This window comes from Myodes glareolus, chromosome 1 (assembly GCF_982192425.1).
Source record: "Myodes glareolus chromosome 1, mMyoGla1.1, whole genome shotgun sequence".
NCBI lineage: Eukaryota > Metazoa > Chordata > Mammalia > Rodentia > Cricetidae > Myodes > Myodes glareolus.
Genome location: NC_142026.1, coordinates 64,556,166 through 64,581,700, shown reverse-complemented (window position 1 = coordinate 64,581,700; position 25,535 = coordinate 64,556,166). Strand labels below are relative to the sequence as shown.

At 52.9% G+C, this 25,535-nt stretch overlaps 3 protein-coding genes and 1 long non-coding RNA gene across 4 annotated transcripts; 3 read left to right on the top strand and 1 right to left on the bottom strand.

Annotated features, from left to right (window-relative positions):
* Positions 1–227: 227 nt before the first annotated feature.
* Nanos2 (nanos C2HC-type zinc finger 2) lies at positions 228–2,361 on the top strand. The gene has a single exon (XM_085679785.2). The coding sequence runs from the start codon at positions 927–929 to the stop codon at positions 1,464–1,466; it is 540 nt and encodes a 179-aa protein (XP_085535911.1). The 5' UTR covers positions 228–926; the 3' UTR covers positions 1,467–2,361.
* A 2,602-nt stretch (positions 2,362–4,963) lies between these two features.
* On the top strand, positions 4,964–14,818 carry Mypop (Myb related transcription factor, partner of profilin). The gene is made up of 3 exons (XM_085693145.2): positions 4,964–5,061; positions 5,529–6,313; positions 13,561–14,818. The coding sequence occupies exons 2-3, from the start codon at positions 5,803–5,805 to the stop codon at positions 14,226–14,228; spliced, it is 1,179 nt and encodes a 392-aa protein (XP_085549271.2). The 5' UTR covers positions 4,964–5,061; positions 5,529–5,802; the 3' UTR covers positions 14,229–14,818.
* Positions 11,703–14,301, bottom strand: LOC148123410 (uncharacterized). Its single transcript, XR_015738456.1, has 2 exons — positions 14,164–14,301; positions 11,703–12,739 (listed from the first exon to the last, which is right to left on the bottom strand). It is a non-coding gene; the product is annotated as an uncharacterized LOC148123410 (long non-coding RNA).
* A 2,340-nt stretch (positions 14,819–17,158) lies between the features above and the next one.
* On the top strand, positions 17,159–19,682 carry Irf2bp1 (interferon regulatory factor 2 binding protein 1). Its single transcript, XM_048433396.3, has one exon. It carries the CDS (start codon positions 17,539–17,541, stop codon positions 19,291–19,293), a length of 1,755 nt encoding a protein of 584 aa, XP_048289353.1. The 5' UTR covers positions 17,159–17,538; the 3' UTR covers positions 19,294–19,682.
* Positions 19,683–25,535: the final 5,853 nt, after the last annotated feature.

The following is a 25,535-nucleotide window of genomic DNA, read 5'->3' as shown; positions in this document are numbered from 1 at the left end:
AGTAGGGGCTGGAGAGATGGCACAATGGTAAAGAGCACTGGCTGCTCTTCCAGAGGTCCTGAGTTCAATTCCCAGCAACCACATGGTGGCTCACAGCCGTCTCTAATGGGACTTGATGCCCTCTCCTGGGATAAAGGTGTGCATGCAGATAGAACACTCATATATTTACAAAATAAATAAATCTTTTTTTTTTAAAGCCATATGGAAAGAGTACTGAGGAGCACCACTCCCAGGCCTTGAATTGAAGGATGGGAGGTCAAAGACTATGTAACAAGATGTAAGTCTGTTTCAAAACAAAAACAAAAACAAACAAACTATACCAGACATCAACAAAACCCACCTGGAGGCAGTGAGCTGGCTCAGCTTGGCCTAGCACCAGGTTTGATGACCTGAGTTTGGTCCCCGACTTGGGGGAAGGAGCTGTCTCCTGCAAGTTTTCCTCCAATCTCCACATGTAAGATGTGACATGCCCCCACTATTAAGTAAAGAAATGTAATTTTAAAAAAATTCAGTTGGACATGGCAGTACACACCTTTAACCCTGGCACCCAGGGAGGTAGATTCTGCCAGTTTGAGGCCAGCCTGGTCTACATAGCAAGTTCCAGGACAGCCAGGGATATACATACTGAGATTCTATCTTGAAAAATAAAACAAAGAAGTTGGATCAAATCATAAGGTTCTGGATGATCCTGGGGGAAGGAAGGAGGGAAGAAGGAACTGAGAGTGAGCAACAGACATAAGCAAAGCCCTAAACTGAACCGGAAGGAAACTGGGGCCCATGGAATTCCTTTCCAGAAAACACGGAATGCCTTGGAGGAGGGGCAACCTGGGAATAAGCTGCTTCCAGTCTCCCTGGGAGATTGGAGTCAGCCAAGAACCCTGGGCTGGAAGTGGGCCCTTTAAATCTAAGCTCCACCTTTGCTTAGAATGGGCTCTAGGGGAGTATTTATAAGGGGTGTGCCTCCTCTCTGCTCCACAAACCGGCCTGCTCCTCCTGCTCTCTGTCCTCACAGTCCCTGGCCCCCAGTCCCTCCCCAGTGCCCACAGCCACCAGGTGTCATGGACCTACCACCCTTTGACATGTGGAGGGACTACTTTAACTTGAGCCAGGTGATACTGACTCTAATCCAGAGCAAGAGGCAAAGACTGGAGGAGGAAGGAGCTGAGGTGCTCACCTCCAGGCTCCAGGAGAAGAGGGAGCAGGAGCCAGGGGTCTCCGGGAGCCTGGCTGCCCTATGCAACTTCTGCAAACACAACGGAGAGTCTCGTCATGTCTATGCCTCACACCAGCTGAAGACACCTGAAGGCGTGGTGGTGTGTCCCATCCTGAGGCATTATGTGTGCCCTCTGTGCGGGGCCACCGGGGACCAGGCTCACACGCTCAAGTACTGTCCACTCAACAGCAACCAGCAGTCTCTCTACCGTCGTGGTGGACGAAACTCGGCTGGACGCAAAGTCAAGCGATAAGTAATACCCATGAGATGCCTATCACCCACACCCTCAAACCCTCCTGGTTCTCACCCTAGTACCCTCTTCTCTGCTCACCCAACCCTTCAGAGGTTCCTGGATCCCACTGTTCTCTGTGTCTTCAGGATCCTGAAACGTTGTGGGTTGCTGGCAACCGGGTTCGCCTGTCTCAGAGATTCCTGACACTGTGAGAGTTGTTCTCCATGGACCCTGTATCTTGGTGGCTTCTTCTGGATGTTGATGGCCTTCTGATGACACTAAGCTAGCCTTGTTGGCTTCTCAGATCCCCTGTAAATATCCCTTGGGGGAACCCTTGGACTGTCCACCCTACAGCATCCCACCGTGCTCTGACAGGCCAGTCTTCAGAATCCGGGGACAATGCCAGAGACTGGCTGGGACCATCACTGCTAGGAACTTGATGTTGGTACTGAGTGTGAAATCATCCACATATCTACAACCATCTCCAGCATCTCCAGACTCGGGTTTCTCCATGGACCATTCGAGTTCAACCCTCAAGTTCCTTGAACATGCCATCCAGCAGGACCTGGAGGAGGGTCAGGACTCTCTTGGAAGGCTGCAGGGCCTTCGTAGCTTCACAGGCTGCTTCAAGTGAGCCCAAGCCCACAGCTCCCCTGACTTCTTTACCAATCCCATCTCACTTTCTCTGCCCCCAACCCCAATCATTGATGGATCCCTCCCCCGGTGAGAGGTTTATCTCTTTGCCACCCCTGTTTTGCTACTTAAGTCAATGTGAGTCCCACAGCCAGAGTATAAGAACCTATGGGAATGTGGCAACTGCTTACATTTTAATTTTAAGGTCAACGAAGAACTCCAGTACGATTTTAAGTTATTTAGGAGTTGGGCTTGGAGATGGGATGAGGATATATGGGTGGGGTTCTTGTGAATAAAGAGTTTTAGAGTTAGATTTGAGACCCTGGTGTCTATGGTCTTTGAACTTGGTTGGCTCACTTAGTGGGCTGTGTGCCTTTAGGCACTGGGGTAGAGAGATGAAGGAGACGGGAGGCTGCATTTGCCTACAACCTTGGGAACCACAGGAAGGTAGGAAGGGATCCACCTCATATATCCTCCCAACACAGGTTGTCTGGCTGGGACAGGTTCCCAAATACTTCTCAGCCTCCACCTAGACACTGGTTTTCTTTTCTTTTTTTTTTTAATTCTCAAAAAAACTGTGGAGCCAGGTGGTGGTAGTGCCCTCCTTTAATCCCAGCACTTGGAAGGCAGAGGTAGAAGGATCTCTGTGAGTTCCAGGACAGCCAGAACTACACAGAGAAACCCTGCCTCAAGGAAAAAAAAACCAAACAAACAAACAAAAACAAAAAAAAAAAACTGTGTGCAAAGGCCAGGCAGTAATGGTTTATGACTTTAATCCCAGCTCTCGGAGGAAGAGGCAGGCAGATCTCTGTAAGTTCTAGGGCTATGTTGAGAAACCCTGTCTCACTGTCTTAGAGAGAAGAAACTACAATGGGTGGGGGTGGGGTGGGGGCAGGGGTACAACATCCAAGGGGTGATAATTCGAGGGAGTCCACTCTCTCCTACCACGTGGGTCCTGGAGACTGAACTCAGATCTCAGTCTTGGTGGCAAGCACCTTCCACCCATTGGGTCATCTCTGACATGCCCGGTAAGTCTTTTTCTTTCTTCCCTTTTCTCTTTCCTGTTCCCTGGAGGTTGAACCTAGGGATCTACATCTCTGATAGCCTCCTGCCTTATTAGACTAGGAATTGCCAGGTCTGACTTTTGATAGATTTTAATCTTTGGCCTCTCGAACCCCATCACAAAACTTTTTTTAAAAAGTATAAACTAGGCACACAGTTTTAAAAGCCCCTTTAATCCCAGCACTCAGGAGGAAGAGGCAAGCAGATTTCTGTGAGTTTGAGGTCACTACAAAGCGAGTTTTAAGACAGCCAAGGCTGTTTCACAAAGAAATGCTGTCTCCAAAACATGTATGCGTGTGTGTGTGTGTGTGTATATATAAATATATATAGATATATAAAATCTGTCTCCAAAATATGTAGATCTCACACACACACACACACACACTCTCTCTCTCTACATATCAGCAGCAGGGAATGGTGGCACCCACACCTTTAATCCCAGCACTCAGGAGGTAGAAACAGGTGGATCCAGCTACAGGGGATCTCTCGCCCTCTCTGGCAGCCAAGGCACCACCACCCATCCACATACATTTATAAACAATTAAAACTAACCTCCCCCCTTTTATGTGTATGGGTGTTTTGTCTGCTTGTATGTCTGTGTGCTACATGTGTGTCTGGTACCAGAAGAGGGCATCAGATCGCTTGGTACCGGAGCAAAAGATGGTTATGGGTGCGGAGACCCAAACTCCGGTCCTTAAGGGAAAGCTATTAAGCTGAGCCATCGCTCTAGCCCCTCCCCCGCCTCACTTCTTAACACAGGGCACCTTTCCTTGAATGCGGTGGGCTTTTTACGTACTCTGGAGGCTGCAGCGAGATTATAGCTGCAAGTTCAATGCCAGCATGGGATACTTGGTGAGATGCCCTCAAAAGCAAATTTTGGGAGTGAGCAGGAAGAAGAAACGGAGTTTTGCCTTTTGTAAGGATAGGACCTTGAACTAGTGGGTGCTCACAAATAACAGGATGAATGAAGAAGCACCGCTTAATCAATGACCTTGCAACTACTGGCACTGAAAAAAAATTTCACAAGGCTAAACTCAGTCATCCAGCCTGTTAATAGATTAAATTCATCTGATGATTTATTCCTGCTTTGCGCTTTTGATTAAAATGGGCCATAGCCAGGATTCTCGTCCCCACCCTCCAAGAAACCCCAGCCTTTGAACTCCCTCTCCTAGCAGTGACGTCAAAACGCGAACAGGGGTCCTCCCAGGCATGATTGGGAGATTGCTAGGTTGTTATGGTTACCGCCTCTGCATGGGCGGGAAATATCGCCAGGGTGCCCCGCCCCAATCCGTAGGAGGTAGTTCCCAAGCGATCCTGCGCTGGGGCGTGATTGGGCGTGGGCAAGGTTTCCTAACGCCCCCGTCCTCACCCACGCAGTTGTCATGGAAACTAAACTCTACTCCACCCCCCCACCGCTCTCCCCCATCTCTATCAAAAAGACTTTTCGCTTGGTGAGAGAGTAGGCTAAAAGACTACCCAAAAAGAGGAAACTCCTCTCTGTCGTAGCGCTCTCCCTTCAGCAGCTCTCCTTCCTCAGCTACACCCGCATTGGGTCCTGGGTACCACCGCGGGCAAGGTGCCCGCGAGACGCAAGCGCGCTGTAGGTTTGCACATGCGCATTTGGGCATGAGACGCCTAGGGAATCTAGCGCAATGCTAAGTGTGCGGCTGCGCAGTCGTGTCCTTCTGGTGAAGCAAAGCGATGAGCAGTTCTGCGCTTGCGCCATGCAGAGAAGCAAAGTGCAGAGAACGCAGCCCTGGCTATCAGGGTGTCTGGAGACAGCGTTCGTCCAGCGCGCATGCGCCTCGAATCTCGATGCTACTGGGGGCGGGGCCGGGGGGGGGGAGAAATGGGGGGGAGGGAAGAGGCTGCAGAAGCCGAAGCCCTGACCCACCGGCAGGCTGGGGCTGCGGCGGCGCGGGTGAGTGACCCACGACCCAACTGGGTCCCCATCCTCTGCGCTCCATCACTCTTCCTGGAGTCCCAAAGAGCTTCGGGGGTCCCTCTTATCTAGGACCTCCGTTATTTCCGGAGCTCCCCTTCATTCCAGACAATCCCAGGACCCCCACAATCCCTGCAGACCCTCAGCCTTAATATTTTATCGTCTTATCCAGAGGCTCCCATCTCACCTTTGCTCCTGGACATCTCTCGGGGACCATAAAACAGACACTGCCCTGAGAGCCCCCCAGCGCTCCCCTCTGATCTGGATGCCCCCTGTCTACTGCATTGTTCGGTTGGCATCACTTCAAAGCCTTATGGGTGTTCGACCCCCGGGACATCCCCGATTCTCTTTCCCTTTCCTATTCCCCTGCGCCCCCGTTCTCCTCTAACTCCTGCAGCGACACCTTTCTCCTTTCCACTTTTGCTCATTTCCCTCCATCCTTCCAGACTGTCCCCCAGTACCCATCAACTCCTCCGCGAGGCTTTCGGCGGCCGCGTGAAGCACAAGATGGGCACTGGGCGGGTGTCAACTACGAGTAAGCACCTCTGATTGCACTCAGCAGCTCGCCGCTCCCACCACCACTTTTGCACAGGGGACCGGAGGAGCCCGTGTCGGGGCGACACGGGGACACCGAGCCCCCGCCAGCGCTGTTCACCCTTTGCCCGCAGAGCCGGCGCCCCCCATGCGCCAGGCAGCCGATCGGTGGCGTCTGGGGGCGCCATGGCCTCGGCGACCGCGGCGGCGGCGCCGGGCGAAGCGGAGGAAACCACCCGGCTCCGCAAACCGCGGTTCTCTTTCGAGGAGAACCAGATCCTGATCCGGGAGGTGCGTGCCCACTACCCTCAGCTCTATGGTGCGCAGAGCCGTCGGGTGAGCGTGGCCGAGCGGCGGCGAGTGTGGGACAGCATCGCCAGCAAGATCAACGGCATCACCAGCTGGAAGCGCACGGGCCAGGAGGTTCAGAAGCGTTGGAACGATTTCAAGCGCCGCACCAAGGAGAAGCTGGCCCGAGTGCCGCACTCCACGCAGGGCGCGGGGCCCGCCGCCGAGGACACCTTCTCCGCGGAGGAGGAGACTATTTTTGCCATCCTGGGGCCGGGTGTGGCGGGGCCCGGGGCTGGAGCTGGGACTGAGGAGTCCCCGACAGCCGCCTCTTCACAGCCACAAGCTCCGACCGCTGGTGCGCAACGCTATGTTTTGTCGGAGGATCGCAGGCAGGATCGACGGGCAGGTGAGTCCCCAAAGCCACTCCTGTAACAACTGCAAACACTTCTAAAGCTTACTGTACGCAGTTCACGCCCAGATCCTTCAGGCGTGTTTATCACAGTCTCCTAAAAACTGGGAGGTGGGTGTTGTCACCCACGTTTTAGAACTAGGGTGTTAAGGTCAGAGAAAGGATTTGATTTAGACGTGGTGGCAATGGGCCTGTAGTTCTAGTCATTGGAAGGTGAAGGCAGAAGAAAAATGAGTTTAAGGCTAGCCTGTACTACAGCAGACCTGGTTCAAAAGAAGGGCGAGCAAGGGCCGTCTGTAGATGCCCAACTGGTAGAGTGCTTTCCTAGCGTTGGGTCGGATTCCCCAGCACTTCATAGATCCCTGTGTTGGCACATGACTGTAATCCCAGTATCTTGAAGTTATTGCTAGAAGACCAAGGTTATCTTTGGGTAACCTTAGGTTACCTCAGGCTTGATAAAATGCAAACCTGAGCCCTGTGAGACTCCATTTCTCCAAAAATAATGATTTAGTAAAGGAAATGAACTGCTTTGGGTGGTTGGGCAGCCTCTTGGTCAGAGGTAGACATGGAAGCAGCCCTAGGAGCCCTACCTGGGGTCCATAGCTGGGAAAAGCCATCAGCAGCCAGGCAGGATTTCCATAGGTGAGGCTGGTTGCCCCTCCCAGCCTTGGTAGATGCTGAGGCAGGAGGATCAGGGACCTTGGTGTCGCCTTGGTCTTCAGTGTGAGTTCAGTAGCAGTTTGGGGTTTAGGAGACTTTGTGCCAAACCAAAAGCAGAAAGAGGACTGGTAGAGCACTTGGCCAGCATGCATGGGGCTCTAGAGCTCATTTTCAGCCCCGAAAATAAACAGGAGAGAGAGATTGGGGGGCGGGGGGACGGGACACGGGATTGCCTAGAGGCAGAGTCCAGGCTGAGTGTTAATTACAGTGTTGTCGCTGGGTGGTGGCATCCCAGTAGGTTAGTCCGAGTTCATTTCTGCTCCAGCCAAACACAGGTGAGAAGTAAGTTTTCCCCTCCAAGGGTTCCTGTGAGAACTTCGTGAGGCAGAACAGGCAAATTGCTTGCTCGGATGTCTCTGGAGTACATGGCTAGCTTGTGATGTCATGGTCAACAGTTTGAGGTCCTTACTTCTCCGCTGTAAGTCAAAGACTTGGAGAAGTCTGGTGACTTCCTCAAGGTCATACATGAAGAGCTGCTGTGGAGACTTTCCCTTTCTCAGCCTCTTTATAAGTCTCTCTTTCCACCTTGGATTCTCGGGATCGAAGTCAAGTTGTCAGGTTTGCCCAGTAGGCATCTTTATGCGCTGAGCCATCTCACTTTAGCTAGGTAGTCCTAGATTCAGAGAGGTTCATTTCCCTACCTGAGGCCACACAGCAGCGGAGAGATGTTCAGCGGTTTCTTTGCCTGTAGTCTGCCTGCAATCGTTACCCATTGGCACCTGGGCAGTTAATGGGTAAGACAGAAGGAGCCGTGGAGCTTGTAAGTCAAGGTCAGGACTTGGAGCTCAGGTAGAGGGGGGGAGTGCAGGAGCCCGGAAATGCCTGACCTGTGTTCTCAGATTGAATCAAGTATCTTTCTGTGAAGTGGTCCTATCAGACCAGGATACTAACAACAAGTCTGTTACATGTTCGTGTGTCGTGTGTGGTAGCTATACGTGTTTGCAGGCGTGCATGTGCATGGAGAAGCCCAAAGTTGATGTGCAGAGTTGTCTGTCACCTGTCTCACTTTAGTCTTTGAGGCAGGCTCACTCAATCAAACCCAGAGCTGACAGATGGACTCGCCTACCAGCCCGCTTGCTCTGGAGGTTTCCCTGTCTCTGCCTTCCAAGACTGGAATTCCAGGCTTGCTACCACGCCTACCCATCATGTGGACCCTGAGGCTCTGGATTGGCCCTCACGTTTGCACTGAGTCATCTCCTGAACTCTCTCTTTTTTAGAAGTTGGTGGAAGCCACTTTATCCTTTTTGTTTTGTTTTGTTTTTTGAGACAGGGTTTCTTTGTGTAGCTTGGAGCCTGTCCTGGAATTGTCTCTGTAGACCAGGCTAGCCTTAACTCACAGAGATCCTCTGCCTCTGCCTCCCGAGTGCTGGGATTAAAGGTGTGCACCACCACTGCCCGGCTCCACTTTATTCATTTTTATATACTCAATAAATGTTTATTAAGACCCTCTTCCTGGGGTAGAAGCTGAGATACAGCAGAGGACAGGACAGATTCCTCTCCCTTAGGGAGCTGCTGTAGTTGAGGGAAACACCACAAATAGCCACATGATGTCACCAGATAGTAACCAGTAACAAGAGAAATACCCTCTATTGAGAGGGTATTGAGTCAGGGAATGGCAGCTCACAATGAAATCCCAGCTCTTGGGAGGTTTCGAGGCTAACCTGGGCTGCATGGAGACCCTGTACCAAACAGTTATTTAGAGTGATGTGGGCTATTAAATAGAGTCAGGGAGGGCTTCTCGGAGGTGGTGACATCAGCAGAAACTTGAATTGAGATACATATTCACACGATTTTACATATATATATATATACACACACATATATGTGTGTGTGTATGTATATAATGTATTATATTCACACTACAACCTACTGGGTATCTGAGGGAAGAGCCTTTCAGCCTCAGAAAACCACATATGCAAAGGTCCTGAGACTACAGTATCCTTAACCAACTTTTTTTTTCTTTATACAGGGTTTCTCTGTGTAGCCTTTGCTGTCCTGGAACTCACTGTGTAGATCAGGCTGGCCTTGAACTCACCAAGATCTGCCTGCCTCTGCTTCCTGAATGTTGGGACTGGAAGTGTGCCCCACAGAACCTGGCCTAACTAGCCTTTAAATGCTGTGTGAAACCTATAAAGCGGGAATCAGTAGTGGAAGAAGAGGAGCAGGGCACTGAGCAGCTGTGAGAAGCCTGCTTGTAGTAATAATTTTGTTTGTGCTCTAACAAAGCTTGCCTGAAGAACATAGTGTAGAACTAAGCCACTAGTTAGCCATAAAGGCCAGGCAGTGGTGGCACACGCCTTTGATCCCAGTACTCTGGAGATAGAGGCTGGTGGATCTTTGTGAGTTCAAGGCCACCCTGGGCGCTATGTAAGTATAATCAGTCTAAAAGAGAAACAGCCAGGCAGTGATGGTTAACACTTACAATCCCAGTATTTGGGAGTCAATGTGTCTTTAATCCCAGTACTAGGGAGGTGGAGACAGGAAGGGATATGGCTGGTCTGAGAGAGGAATATAAGGCAGGAGGAGACAGGAGCTTAGATGCAGTCTGAGACAGTCAGTCTGAGGACAGGATCGCCCTTTGATCTGAGCTTTGGTAGAGGTAAGAGCTCTAGTGGCTGACCACTCTGCTTCTCTGATCCTTCAGCTTTCACCGATAGTTGACTCCAAGTTTTTATTATTAAGACCAGTTAGAGAAAGCAGGGCGGTGATGGTGCACGCCTTTAATCCCAGCACTTGGGAGGTAGAGGCAGGCAGATCTCTGTGAGTTCAAGGCCAGCCTGGTCTACAAGAGCTAGTTCCAGAACAGGCTCTAAAACTACAAAGAAACCCTGTCTCCAAAAAACAAACAAACAAAAAAACACCAATTAGAATTTGTCCTACATTTTCTTTGCTGTATCTTTACTGGCACTGGGAACTGAACTGGGGATCACTTATCTCTGCATAGTATTTGAAGGAGATGTAATAGCCAGGCATGGTGGCGCATAGTCATAGATACAGGAGCATCACCCCAAATCTGAGGTTGGCTGTTGTACATACTGAGTTCCAGGCCAGCCAGAGCTTTAATCTCAACACTCGGGCGGCAGAGGCAGGCAAATCTCTTGAGTTCAAAGCCAGCCTGTTTGACAGAGTTCCAGGATAGCCAAGGCTGTTAAATGGAGAAACACCCTGTCTTGAAAAACAACAAAAGACACCACCACCTCATCTGATCCCATCCCCTGGCGCTTACACACACACACACACACATACACACACACACATAAATGAGGGTCTCTGAGGTGGGTGAGTGGTTAAAAGGTGCTTGCCACCAAACATGAGTTCAATCCCTGGAACAAGTTGTCTTGTGACCTGTATGTGTACAACATGGCATGTGTGCCTGAACCCCATAAACACAAATGAGTAAATATGAAATATGTATTTATTTATTTATTTATTTATTATTTTGGTTTTTTTGAGACAGGGTTTTTCTGTAGCTTTGGAGGTTCTCCTTGAAACTAGCGCTTGTAGGCCAGACTGGCCCCAAACTCACAGAGATCTGCCTGCCTCTGCCTCTTGAGTGCTGGGATTAAAGGCATGCGCCACCACTGCCTGGTGTGAAATAATTTTTTTAAAAAAATAACATGGAAAAGAAGGCTGTCCAATAGAGCCCCTGCCTAGTATGTGAGGCCTGGAATATCCTAAGCTTGGGAAAAAAGCAGCTAGCTCAGTGAAGCCTTGGCTGGTGGAGCCCACCTAGAGTGATTAGACAGACAACAAACAGGGATTCCAGGCCCTGGGGAAATGAGTGCTAGAGGAAATCCCTTGGGGCGAAAGGCCTGGCAGCCACTTTAGATAAGAGTCTCCTTAAGGAGACCACAGTAGGAGCCTGCAGGCCTGGAGCCACCACACCTGTTGCTCGGGTCCTAGGCAGCCACTGATCTCCTGTCTGCATCTGTAGAACAGCGTGTTCTGACATTTCCCGTACACACGGAAGCAGGCAGTAGGCAGTCGGTCGTGCCTAGATACCTTCCTGGAGTCTGGATATGTTGTACTGGTACCCCACAAGGATGATGGTGGAGAAGGGACTGGGGGTGCATTGGATGAGGGTGGGGAGCCCGGTAGGGAGATGACAGTGATCGGACAAGGCCAGAGCTATGGACTCAGAAGAGTCTAAATTGGGTGTCAGATTTGATGCGGTTTGTGTGGAACCTGCATGGGGATAGTGTCTTAAGAAAAAAAGAGCCGGTGTGGAGGTGCAGGCCTGTGGTCTCTGCTACTAAAGGAGGCTAAAGTAGATGGAAGTTCAAGGCCAGCCTGGGCAAGTCAGCAGAATCTTGTCTCAACAAGCAGGGGAGCTGGAGAGATGGCTTAGCAGTTAGGAGCCCACACTGTTTACAGAGGTCACAGGCTCAGGTCCCAGCAACCACACCAGCCACTCAGAACCACAAGGCCTCTGGAGCGTCTGTACTCTCACGCACAGACCCACACAGTCACACACATACACAGAATTAAACTTAAAAAACCGTAGCTGTGGTCGGACACGCCTTTGCCACCAGCACTCAGGAGGGGGTGTGGGTGGGTCTCTCGAGTTCAAGGTCAGCCTAGTCTACAGAGTTCTAGGAGAGCCAGGGCTACTGCATAGAGAAACTCTTTTATCTTGAAAAACCAAGATTAAATAATAAAATAAAAATATTTTTAAAAATTTATTTACTAATTATGTATACAGCATTCTACTTGTATGTGTCCCTGCAGGCCAGAAGAGGGCACCAGATCTCATTACAGATGGTCGTGAGCCACCATGTGGTTGCTGGGAATTGAACTCAGAACCTCTGGAAGAACAGTCAGTGCTCTTAACCTCTGAGCCAAATCTCCAGTCCAATTTTTTAAAAAATTGACTGAAGAAAGAACTCAGTTGGCAATGTTTTTGCCAGAGAAGTATGAAGTTCTGAGTTCAGTCTTCAGAACCCAGGCTTAAAAGCCCTGTGTAGTTCACATAAGTGAAATTCTTGCACTCAAGAGGTGGAGTCAGTAGGACCCTGGGGTCACGTCGTGCAGCCAGTCAAACCAAAACAGCAAAGTCCAGGAGAGACCTTTCTCAAGAGTAAGTTAGACAGTCCACATCCACATGCGTGCACATATCCCTCACACATACATACTCCTGCACACCCACACTGACACAAGGCTGCTGATGTAGTTAATGGTAGAGCACACACCTAGCTTGAATGAAACTCGGTTCCAACTCCAGCATAGGAAAAGAACGGGGAATGAAGGACATACTTTAGCCCCAGCTAAAGGATGGAGCAGCTGTCTCTGAGGCAGGGGTGGAAGAGGAAGAGTATGGGAAGGGGATCAGGAGCTCAGTACTGAGTTGGGAGTATCAGTAGGCAGTGCACAGATTTGAAGAATTCCCCCCTGAAGACACTAGAGAGCCCCAGACTCCAGCTCAGGGAAGAGGTTTTGGTCACCCAGGACCTTAGTCCTCTTCGGGCAGATTGTTCAAGTCCAAGAGTGTCAGTCAGGTCCCGGGTTGGGAAGGTTGGGAAGCCCAGCAGGCAGGGACAGAACTAGGAAGCCCTTCCCGTGCCTTCATGGCTGGAGAGAGCTTCCAGGAAGTATGGCCAGTGAGCCGGCCGTTCTTGTCTCCTCTCCAGGGACTCCAGCTGAGAGGTGAATGGTGAGTGTCCAGGTGATTCTGAACTTTGGGGAGCACACAGAGCCTCTTGCTACCTACGGGGACAGCAAGACTTTTTCAAGGCTTTGGTCCTCTGAAGCTGGCACCAGGTTTAATGCATCGACGACTCTGCATTCAGAGACTGATGTCACCGACCTCTGTTCTCTTGACATGCTCTAACTTGGGTGGCAGTACAACTGGGTTTGTTGTGTTTTGTTTTCTTGTTTTTGAGACACAGTCTCTGTATACATCCCAGGTTGAGCTCCAGCCAATCCTCTGGCTTCACGCTCCTGATTACAAGTATTTCAAGTATGAGACTTGATAGCTGTTCGGCTTTTGTGGGGTGTGTGTGTGTGTGTGTGTGTGTGTGTGTGTGTTTCCTGGGGGTGGGAGAGATCTTAGGGTGTTTTGGGTTTTTTTTGTTTTTTTGTTTTTTTTTTTTTTTTTTGGTTTTTCAAGAGAGGGTTTCTCTGTAGCTTTGGTGCCTGTTCTGGAGCTAGCTCTTGTAGACCAGGCTGGCCTCGAACTCTGTTTTGGTTTTTTTAAGGGTGTATATGGTGTAATATAATCCAAGCTGGGTGAGCAGTGGGTGCAGGCCTTCAGCTTCTCAGTCTCCTAGCTTTGGCTTCCTAAGTATTTGGGTTAACAAGTGTGTGCCAGCATGTCTAAAAGGCAAAGTCAAGCCAGGTATGGTAGAGCCCACCTGTACTACCCGCGCTTAGAAGCTGAAGCAAGAGGGTCAGGACTTGCAGATTAGAAACCCTGTTTCATCAGAGGAGGAAGGGATTGAGAGACTGCTCTGGGGGCCAGGAAGCCAAAACGGGAAATGAAGCCTCGCAGGCTCATTATAACTTACTCAAGGTCTCTCTCTTCACAGACACCCCAGCTCAGAGCAAAGGGGGCTCCAGCAGCCCAGAGTCCTGGGCCCGGTCCTCTGGTAATGTCCCAGAAGCCAAGGAGGGTGAGTCCCCGTCCCCTGCAGCCATGCAGCCTGTCCAGCTGCCCCGCCTAGCCTTGTCTCCACCTCTCCCTGCCCCTCCACCGCCACCCACGCCGCTGGCCCAAGTGGCACCTTCATCCCCTAGCCCACCACCTCCTCGACCCACCTCAGCCCCAGAACAGTCCCTGGACTTTCTGCGGGCTCAGCAGGAGACTGCCAATGCCATCAGGGAGCTGGCTGGCACCCTTCGGCAGGGACTGGCCAAACTGAGCGAGGCCCTCAGCGCCCTGTTACCCCTTCTGCCGGGAACCCCAGCTGACCCGCTGCCTCCGCCCCCACCTCCGCCTCCGCCCCCACCTCCCAAGCCAGTCCTGCCACCACCTGCCCCCAAGGTGGAGGTCCCCTCAGAGCCTGTGTCCGTGGTAGCTGCTGTCGTGGATGGGGCTGTAGTAGCAGCTAGGGGAGTGATCATCGCTCCTAGAAGCGAGGAAGGGGTGCCCAAACCACCCCCAGCTCCACCAGTACCCCTCCACGACTCACCACCACACAAAAGGAAGAAAGGCTTCCCTACACGGAAGAGGCGGAGTCGCTGGAAGTCTCCGTGAAATCTTCTCCCGTCCACGCGCCTGCCTGCAACCCCTCTCCCTGCTTTGCGCAGTCGAGGAGGAAGCTGCTCTTTGCCCATCCTAGATGCACCCTGGCTTCCTGCTCTAGGGAAGTGAGCACCCCACTTCCTGTGCTAGTTAGTGCCTGATTCTCTGAGTGGGTCCCCTGGGTGGGACGCCCTCAGCCCCTTTCTCTGGTACAGTGGTGTCTGCCTGACTGCCTCCTGTAACCCCCAACTTGTAAGCCATCAATTTTATGTTGTTATATTGCCCCATGTGGGATGGGAGGGGGACCTCCTGGCTCTGCGACATGCCCCTTTGCCTAATAGTTGCTATTCTTGGAAGAGAAGCAACGCGTGGGAACATCCCCACTCCCCCAGCTGACTTCGGAAGGGTTGGGCATTTGCTAGACAAATGAGAATGTAGAAGGCCACAACTTTCGGGAGAAGGAGGCTGGATTCTGATTGGGGAGGTATAGGTTGGGTCCTCTGCCTCCCGTTGCTGTGTGTCTTGTCTGACCTCCCCAGCTCAGCCCCCCTTTTCTCCTCAGTGCTGACAAGATGTCAATAAACTTATTTTCATACAATCAACTTGAGGCTCTGAGACAGGCCTTGTGTGAGAGCACAGCATTTAAGACTACGCTCTTCATCCCCTGCAGGCCACACCTGAACCTGCCTTTCTGAAAGCCTTAACCAACCCTGGTATGGAAGCCCAGAGTGAAGGTTGTTATCCCAGCTACTCAGATGGCTGAGGGCAAGAAATTGAGTTTGAGGTCAGCCTGAACAATAACGACACCCTACACACACACACACACACACACACACACACGAAGTTTTCAATTAATGTTTCAAACTTGAGATTAGTTAGCGTCCATGCAGGCCTGTGTTAAGAGAGCAGTTCGTTACAGCAACTTGGATGGATGACTCAAGTAAAGACAGTTGCCTGAGGGTCAGATTCCCAAGAACTACACAGAATTTAAAAATAGGCTTTTACAAATTTAAGAACTTAGAGCAAGGGATCATGGCTTACTTTTGCGATTCCAGTAATAGGGAGGCTGATGGAATTTTTACCGTGAGTTCAGGGTCAACCTATGCTTCGGTGGTTTTTTTCTTTTTTCTTTTTCTTTCTTTCTTTTTTTTGGTTTTGATTTTGGTTTTTCTAGACAAGATTTCTCTGTAGTATTGGCTGTCCTGGAGCGCTGGCCTCGAACTCAGATATCCGCCGGCCTCTGCCTACGGAGTACTAGGATTAAAAGTGTGGGCCACCACCGCCTAGCCTGAAAAGCTTGTCTTTATAAAAGAAAAAATTGAAGCCAGGCATAGTTAAGTATTTTTGAAATCTCAGCCCGCGGGAGGATCCAAAGCTTCACGCCAGCCTGGGCCACTTAGTAAGACCCAGTCTCAAAACAAAAAATACGGCTGGTAGTACATCTCCGCGGAAGAGCACTTAGCATAAGGCCCTGGATTCCATCCCAGCACCAAGAATAAGCAAGAGAAAGTAAATAAACAGTAGTACACGAAACCGATGGTTGCGAACATAGTATCTCCTAGGAAACGACGAAAATAGGCAATTCGTTTAAAGGAAAAAAGTGTTAAAATAGTAGTGCAGGTGGTAGGTAAAATTGTGACGCTGAAATAGCAGAAATCCAGGGCTGCTGTGACAACCCTGGGATGGGGTGAGAAAGCACGCAGCTTATACGGAGTGCAAACCAGGATGAATGCAAACTGACAAGATACTCAGATATTTCTTGAGAACATCAGCGGACCCAGGCCGAGTGAAGGGAAAAGGCTGACGTGAACAAAAACCTGATGACCTACAACGCTTCTCCCCCATAATCTGGGAGAGAAAACATGGGGTACCTAGAGGCAGACTGGGCCCACCAGGTCATTAAGCACTTGAGGGCCTGGCGTTGCCCTCCCTGCAACCACCTCTAGGCTCTCCCAATCCAAATCCAAGTCCCCCCCCCCATTCCCATGGCGGGGGGAAGATTCCCTTTAGCAAAGCGGGGAAGGGGGGCAAGAATCGGGAAGGCCTCCCCCAACCTTCCAAGCAGAGGAAGTTCGTCATTTCGTCCGTCTCGCAGAGCATTTTGGGAATTGTAGTGAAATTGGGGGAAGCGCGGAAAAGCTGACTGTGTAACCCTTTGAAGACCAAAGCGCGTGCACAGCTGGAGCAGAATTGGAAGGCGCTCAGTGCCCCTCCTTTAACAGGATAAGGCCCTGGCTCTGAAGCCTTCAGCCCTCTCTCTTCTCATCCTGTTGCCTGTGGGCCTCCCTTGAGGCTAGTACCTAAGGACTCCGGGGGACGACAAAGTGCCAAGTAGACACCCCTCTCCAAGACACTTGCCTGCTTCCCGTTCCCTTAAACTTAAAACCATCCAATCAGAACCTCTCCGCCCCATCTCAAACTGCTGCTGCCTTTCTAACCCGTCATTGGCCCTTCTGAAGGGGCGGGCTTCTCAGAGAGGGCAAGACTCTTCTCTAAAACTGCTCAGCAAGTCAGAGCAGAAAATATTTGCCGGGTTCTGGGTATAGAGTCTCAGGACTGTAATCCCAACACTAGGAAAGCTGAAGCAGAAGGATTGCAGCAAGTCTGAAACCAGCCTAGGCTACAAAGGCTAGCCTTTAGGCCAGCCTAAGCTAAAGAATAAATCCAAATCTCAAAAAAGAAAGGGGAAAAAAATTGCATGCCTAGAACTTGTCCGCTCCAAGCACTTCTGAATCCATGATCCGTCCCCTAAACCCTGTGTGCGAACCCCAACTTCATGGCGAAGCACAGTGAAGATTAAGCACGCAGAAGTCTGCGCGCGCCCACTCTTCCCGCCACTGGTTTCTGCCCAGTCCCCTTTAAGAAGCAGCCCCGACGGGACTACATTTCCCAGAAGGCTTTGCCCGCGCGTTATGTAACTTTCCCTGCGAAGCGGCCTCTGGGGCAGAAGAAGGAGGTGGAGGCGGCGGCGGTGGCCGTTGCAGCGGCGTCGGCAGTAGCGCGAGAGGCGGGAGCCCGGGGCGGCGGCACCCGAGGCCCATCGAAGAGCTGGAGCTGTGCATCTCGGCTCACGGCGCGGACCGGACGGGGGCGCCGACGTGCGTGCTCGTGGCTTGCCTTTTCCACGGGAGGCGGGAGTGAGGAGAAAAAAAAAAAGGCTGAGGGCCCAGGGGGCGGGGAAGGGGGGCCGGGCCTGAATCCGGCGGGGAGGCCGAGCCGGAGGCCAGACTGAGTGGCTCGCGCGCCCGTCCCCGGGCACGGCGGAGCGAACGTGGGCGGAGGGTGCACAGCGGGGGCACCTGGCGGCGCTCCGGGGGGCGCCATGGCGTCCGTGCAAGCGTCCCGCCGCCAGTGGTGCTACCTGTGCGACCTGCCCAAGATGCCGTGGGCCATGGTGTGGGACTTCAGCGAGGCCGTGTGCCGCGGATGCGTGAATTTCGAGGGCGCGGACCGCATCGAGCTGCTCATCGACGCCGCCCGCCAGCTCAAGCGCAGCCACGTGCTCCCTGAGGGCCGCTCGCCGGGACCCCCGGCTCTCAAGCACCCGACCTCCAAGGACCTGGCCACCGCGGGCTCCCAGGGCTCCCAGTTGCCACCCCCGCAGGCCCAGGCGCAGCCATCGGGGACCGGAGGTAGCGTCTCAGGCCCGGACCGCTATGACAGGGCTACTTCATCCAGTCGCCTGGCTCTGCCTTCGCCGGCTTTGGAGTACACTCTGGGGTCTCGCCTGGCCAACGGGCTGGGCCGCGAGGAGGCCGTGGCGGAAGGGGCACGCAGGGCTTTGCTTGGCTCCATCCCCAGCTTGATGCCCCCCGGGCTGCTGGCAGCTGCAGTGTCTGGCCTCGGAGGCCGAGCCCTGACGCTGGCACCTGGCTTAAGCCCCGCTCGTCCACTTTTCGGCTCCGATTTCGAGAAGGAGAAGCAGCAGAGGAATGCGGACTGTTTGGCAGAACTGAACGAGGCCATGCGGGGCCGGGCGGAGGAGTGGCATGGGCGTCCCAAGGCTGTAAGAGAACAGCTACTGGCGCTGTCCGCCTGTGCCCCTTTCAATGTCCGCTTCAAGAAGGACCACGGGCTGGTGGGAAGGGTGTTCGCCTTTGATGCCACTGCCCGACCTCCTGGCTACGAGTTCGAGCTGAAGCTCTTCACTGAATACCCCTGTGGTTCTGGCAATGTGTACGCGGGGGTCCTTGCGGTGGCTCGCCAGATGTTTCATGATGCTCTTCGAGAGCCGGGCAAGGCCTTGGCCTCATCAGGCTTCAAGTACCTCGAATATGAACGCCGCCACGGCTCAGGGGAATGGCGCCAGTTGGGAGAGCTGCTTACCGATGGGGTCCGCAGCTTCCGAGAGCCTGCTCCTGCGGAGGCCCTGCCCCAGCAGTACCCAGAACCGGCCCCAGCTGCTTTGTGTGGCCCACCACCTCGAGCCCCATCCCGGAACCTGGCACCCACGCCTCGCCGGCGCAAGGCATCCCCTGAGCCCGAGGGCGAGTCAGCTGGGAAGATGACTACGGAGGAACAGCAGCAGCGGCACTGGGTGGCACCAGGTGGCCCATACTCCACAGACACACCTGGTGTACCCTCACCCATTGCTGCCCTCAAGAATGTGGCTGAGGCCCTGGGCCACTCACCGAAGGACGCTGGTGGGGGTGGAGGCCCTGTGCGTACAGGTGGCGCTAGCCCGGCAGCATCCTCCACGACCCAACCACCAACCCAGCATCGCCTGGTGGCGCGCAATGGAGAGGCAGAAGTCAGCCCCACGGCCGGGGCTGAAGCTGTTAGCGGGGGTGGTAGCGGCACAGGGGCGACCCCTGGAGCCCCCTTGTGCTGTACCCTGTGCAGAGAGAGGCTGGAAGACACCCACTTCGTGCAGTGTCCCTCAGTACCCGGACACAAGTTCTGCTTTCCTTGCTCCCGAGAGTTCATCAAGGCGCAGGGCCCAGCTGGAGAGGTGTACTGCCCCAGCGGAGACAAGTGTCCGCTGGTGGGCTCCTCTGTCCCCTGGGCCTTCATGCAGGGCGAGATCGCTACCATCCTTGCTGGAGACATCAAGGTCAAGAAAGAAAGGGACCCCTAGGCCATCAGTGCCATCAGGCTACTTTCCCCTCCCCCTTGCCCACCCACCGCAGTTGCGGATAAATTATTCCCTATCCCACCCAACCCGGTACCACTCTAACATGTGTATATACCCTCTTTCCCTGCCCGGATGGATCCCCTGGGGTAGATACATTGTGGGTGGGGGGAGAGCTTGTGGATCCTGTCAGAGCGGGTGTTTGGAGTTCCTGGGCCCCTCCGATTACCTTCTCCTTTCTTGGCTTGGCTTTTATGCTGTTGGTAGTTGGGGGAGAGGTACCCCACTTGTCCTTGAGAAAGGACCTCTTGAGAACTTGCTCTTTATAAATGAAGCAAAAGCATTTTATTGCCCCCTCCCACCCTTTTCCTCCTTCAATAAACCGAAAGATGGGTTGGGTTTTTTTTATTATTATTATTATTCCCCCTACTTGGTCCCTTTAGTTGTGTGAGATGCTGCGCCCCCTTCGGGACTGGACTTGTCCTGCGACAGAGCGAACTTCTGCGATGTGACCACTAGGTGGCGCCCTTTGTCCAGCGGGCGGCTGTTTGTAGTGTACATTTGCTGTGCTCTCATTAAAAGGTGTAGTCGAGGCCGGTTTTGCAAACGATGGAACTGAGGTTCTGACAGGGTTTGGCTCTTGCATGGGGACCACAGACAAGCCCGGGAATAGGTATGGTATCGCTGTAGGTGGCCGATACTCTGAATGTGGAGAGGAAGTGGGAGGCTTACTAGAGCAGTTTATCTGAAGGTACATTTCTAGGGGAACTGCCCACGGAGAAAGTAAGCTTTACCTTCCCGGGCAAATAAGATACGTGGAAGCAGGGTGATGGCTTCTTACTTCAGATGGTGCCCGAGAGGTGGATACTCCTGAGAATGAGAAACTTAAACTGGGCTCACATCCTTCATCAGAGGACATGGCGGCCACCTTAGAACACCCAGGAGCTAAGTGAAAGGCTCTCACCCGCCGCGGCTACTTCTGATGTGTGCGCGGCCTTGTCCCGCACCTGTCCTGGGTGACTGATCATTAACCAGGATTTCCTGCTCCGTGACGTCACGGGGCGGGGTCTAGGGCCTAGGTAGGTTGTGGCAAAACAGGGGTTAAAAAGAGAGGATGGCCCCAGGAACCCTGCCCCATTCCTGCTGGACCCTTACTGGGAGATTAGGGGAAGGGTAGGAATGCTGAGCCACAGGGGCAGTAAATGCATAGTAAGAGTCAGGGCATGGTTGTGTCTCGCCACTCACTGCACAATGTTCAGCTCTGAGACCCAAGGGCACTCCCAATCTTCCTCCCAGATGTTCCCTAACCTGAACATGAACTGTCACATGCCCGGTGTACTACCTGGGTGCCCCCTCCCATTCACCTAAAGACATATCACCCCCGGTATCTTAAGAGTTATGAGTTCTTGGGCTCAAGGGTTCGGTACCCCCTACCCCAGTGCTCAGGCAACCCCGGCCCTTGTAGCCTGGGGCTCAGGGCAGGGCTGAGAAAACCACCCCTGATTAAGTACACCAGGTGATAAACCGCACCAGGGGTGGTGCTGGATGGGGCTCCCCTCCTTCAGAAGTCTCCTGGTTGATCCAGGGCTGCAGCCCCAAGTAGTGGGGCTTTCACCCTCCCCCTAAAACCTCAGGGATAGAGGCCTCCCCACACCTGGCCACTCTGCTCCAGGAAGGGCTCACAGCTGTGGAAGACACCTGCTCCTTTAAGAGCAGCTGGTAGGTGGGTGGGGGGCAGGGGAGTCACCCCCAGCCTGGCTGCTGTGTATTTTAGATAGAGGTTGGGTTAACTATTAACAGAACAGACATGCTGACCTGTGTAGGTGTATGTGGGGGGGGGCTGGGTCAGTCCCCCTTTCCCCAGTGGCCAGGTGGGTTAGGGTGGAGGGATTTGAGGTTTGTTTGGGGACCAGGGAGTAGGCAGAGAGAATGAGGAAAATGCTGCAGAAAGGTCCAGAAAATGTGGGAAGCAGCAGAGGAGAGGAAGAGAGGAGCAAGAGGCCTGTTGGTAAGGGTTGGGAGTGGGGCTCAAGTGGTAGAAACCCTGCCTAGAGTCTACCAGTGGGGGACTGGGTGTGTGACTCAGTGGCACCTGCCTAGAATCCCCCAATGAGGGGCTGGGAAACTTTTGCTAGAATACTTGCCTAAGATTCTGGGAGGCCATGGGTTCCATCCCAACACCACAATTTTTTTTTTTTTTAATTCACTGAGTCAGAGACATGGGGAAAAAATACCGAAAAATAAATGAGAACAACCAGGCAGTGTTAGCACAGACCTTTAATCCCAGCATTTGGGAGGCAGAGGCAGGTACATCTCTTGAGTTCAAGGCCAGCCTGGTCTATGGAGCTAGTTCCAGCACAGCCAGGGCTACACAGAGAAACCCTGTCTTGAAACAGCTCCCACCCAAAGAAAAACGCTCAGAGAAATGAGTTTAATGGAGAGATGTCCAGAAAGGTTGAGAAAGGCAGGTGCACAGAGATGCTAGTCAGGCTTGGGAGCTGGGAGGATTGGATACCGAATGATATCCATAATCCCAGCATGCAAGAGGCTGAGGCAGAAACATCAACACCAGTTCTAGGCCAACCTGGGCTGCATAGGAACAGTCCATCTCAAAAAGCAAAAAAAGAAAAGAACAGAAAGCACATAGGCAACTCTAAGACTTCAAACTTGTTCAAACTAGGAAGTCTCCGGAAAGAGAAAGCCGTAGACCTCTGGAAAGAAGTACAAGGCCAGGCCTGTCCTGAATCCTTGGTTGCCTTCCCCACGTGGTGAAAACGGCCTGGCTACTTCTTCCTTAGCCTCCCAGCTTAGCTCACTTTGACACTTCATCCAGGAAGCCATCCACCATTGTGTGACAAGTCCTGGGTCAGATGCTGCTGAGGTTCAGAACAGGGACGTCAATGCAGTTTCTGTCCCCAGGAACTACTTACTATTCAAATGGAAGACACAGAGCCTTAAAACATGGCGGCTCCAGGAGCGATAGGTCAGGCAAAGGGATCTCAGGTTGATAACTTTAGAACAGGTTCATGAAAACTAAAGCCTAGAGAAATCAGTGTGGTTGACATGTGCAAAGGTCCTGAGGTAGTAAGCTGCATGGCTCCACACAGAAGCAGCCACGAGCCAGACAGACTCACAGACCCACCCCCAGAAGAGAGGCCACCTAAGGACCTGAGGACAACCAGGGACAATTCAGACAGCAATGTGGTGAAGAAGTCCTATTCTTTCCAGAATTTTCCCTACGGGGAAAACCTCCTAGGCCCTGGAAAAAAAAAAAATCTGGGTCCCCCATCTGCCTCCCTGTGCCCTGCCCACTCACACCTCAGGCAGAGGAAGCTGGCAAGCCCCACAGGAACCTTTGTGTGGAGGGGGGGCAGTGAATGGGGCGGGTGGCAGAGATGAAGGGAGAGGAGTGCCGGGCAGGCGGGCAGCGGGCAGCGGCTACACAAAGGCCCCAGTGTCTGCCCCTCCTGCCCCCATACAGATATAAATAAGATGTGCATATACCTTTTTATATATACCAGCGGGCTGGGCCAGAGGCTGGAGCCGCTCTGTCCCTGAAGGGCCAAGGCACAGCAGAGTCTGCCGCTGTGGCAAAGACTTGAACTAAGAGAAAAGCAGCTGGAGAGCCCAGACTTGGGAATGACACGAAAGCTGATTCTGAACCTGGAGACAAATCTGAGAAACAAACTTGACTGGCGAGAAGGGAAAGGGTGGCAAAAGATTGACAGAACGAAGAAAAGGGCTGTGACAGGGAACATAGGCGAGAGGAAGTAGGTGCAGAGAGAAAGCAAGAGATTAAAATTCAGGGAGCACGGGTGTGGGTGTGGTGGCCTGTAACCCCAGCACCTGGGAGGTGAAGTTAGGAGGAACAAGGGTTTGGGGTTCTCCTGGGCAACAAACTGAGTTTGCGATCAATCTGGGCTATGTGTCTCAAACTCCACACCACCACCACCACCACACACACTCCATTAAAAAAAATAAAAAACAAGCTAGGCACGTAGTTCCCTTAGTAGAGTGTTTTCTAATGTGAAAGAAGCTCTCGGTTCAATCCTGAACACCCCCAAAACTGGGCATGGGGGCGGCTCATGCCTGTAATGTCAGCATTATGGCAGTAGAGGAGGAGGAAACAGGAGTTCAGGTCATCCCCAGCTACAGTGAACTCCAGGCTAGCATAAGCTACATGAGATCCTGGAGCAATGCTTCTCAACCTGTGGGTCATGACCCCTTTGGGACCCAAAAACCTTCTTCACAGGGGACATATGCATATCAGATTTTTACATTACGATTCATAACAGTAGCAAAATGACAGTTATGAGAAGCAATGAAAATAATTTTATAGCTGGTAGTCACCATGTGAGGAACTGTACTAAAGGGCCTCAGCTTTAGGGAGGCTGAGAACCACTGCTGGAGAGAGAGAGAAAGACAGAGACTGAGCGATAGAGACCAGGTTGAGGCCGAAACTGGGACTGTGGGTGCAGGGACGCTGGGGCCATGGCAGTGGGCTGTGGTCCAGCTGGGCTGGGAGCAGCTCTAAGGGTAAGGAGCAGAGGTGAGGGAGGTGCCCTGGGCCTCCGGATCCTCGTGTTTACCTGAGGCAGGCATGGCAAACAGGCGTCCAGCCTGGACCACAGCAGCCAGGGTAGGCAGGGCAGGGCTGCAGTCCTGGCACCAATGAGCCCGACACGCCCACCTGTGGCCTGAGCGGTGAGTAACACACACACTGGCACCAGGGGAGATGGTGACACATTCGTGGACAGACACAGTGACGCACAGTGACCAATATAGGCAGATCTGAGGGACAGGTCTGAGGGACAGAGACACGATGCTGCACATAGAAAGTGACAGATAAAGGTGACAGACAGGATGGCAAGTGACAAGACAGTGACAAAGAGACGGAAGGACACACACCAATTTGCTGAGACACTCATTACAGAACAAAAGAAGAGCAACATCAAAATGACACTAAGAAATATATAGAGGTGTATGATAGACACGACTCACGCCCGCACACACACACACTCACACCCCTGTGAACTGCCCCGACCGCTGGCTCCTGTGTGTGAGGCAGGGAGTGGGAGGTATCCTCTAGAATAGTAGAATAGTGGAGGTTCAGGGCACTGAGTCTTGGCCTCATGGCCTGCCTAGCACCCCAGTAATTAGCTGTGTGACCTTAATCAAGTCAAGGCACCTTTCTCCCTCAGTTTTTGCCCATAATAAAGTAAGGAGCCCTAGACAAGGGTTATTCAAATTTCTCATTACTTCTTGTTGTAGTTTTTTTCTTCTTAAGAGACACAGACTCACATGTAGCCTAGGTTGGGCCCCACACCAGTAACTCCTGCCTCTCCACCTCCTGAGTACGGAGACACACAGGTGTGGGCCACTTGGCCCAACAGCTGGGGCCACTTCTATGGTCATTATTTCATCTCAAAGTGTCCCATAGAGCCCTGTGCCCAAGTAGGGACCCTGCTCCCTAGCCTCAGTTTCCCACCCACAGGGCTTTTCCTTAGACTATGTCACTTCAGCCCCACAACTCTGCCCTCTATGTTCTCAAATTCCCCCCACCCCCATTCCCGACCCATCCCTCATCCCTTGCGTCCTGCTGTCTGTCCCACGTCTGGCGGTGGTACTTTTCCACGTTGGACACCAGCCGGCTGTCCCTGGGGTGGGGGGTCACACCTGCCCACGCCAGGCGAGGCCAGGCGAGCTGGTGGCCACCAGACACCCTGATGAATGGCCCCACCCTCCCCTAAGGACCCTACAACAACACCCCGCCTCTCAGGCCACCTGAGGTCCCCAATGGGGCAGCCTGAGGCCCGAGCCTGGGGACAGGAAGCCCCAGGCCTGGCTGCCTTGAAAGCCTCTTTCAACCTGGGCCTCCTCCCGCCGCCACCGACTCCTCCTGCGGAATAATATTTGGGCTGTTGGCCGGGGGGGCGGGGGCCAGATCCGGAGGCCGCCGGGGAGAAGCCAGAAACCGCAGGGCTTCCTGCCTCAGGCCGGCGACCCCCAGGCCCGGGGGAGGGCCCGGGCCCGGGGAGACTGAAGGCCTTTCTCTCGGTCCCAGTTGTTTTTTCCAGGAACCGGGAGGAATTCCCCGGGACAGCCAGGCTGGTGGGACCTCTGACAACTGGGAGCCAGCAAGGCAGGGGGCGACGTGTGTGTGTGTGGGGGGGGGGAGAGTGACACGCAGCCTGGGCAAGGCGGGACTGCGACAGAAATAGAGAGACCCGCCTGCCAGGCGGCAGGTA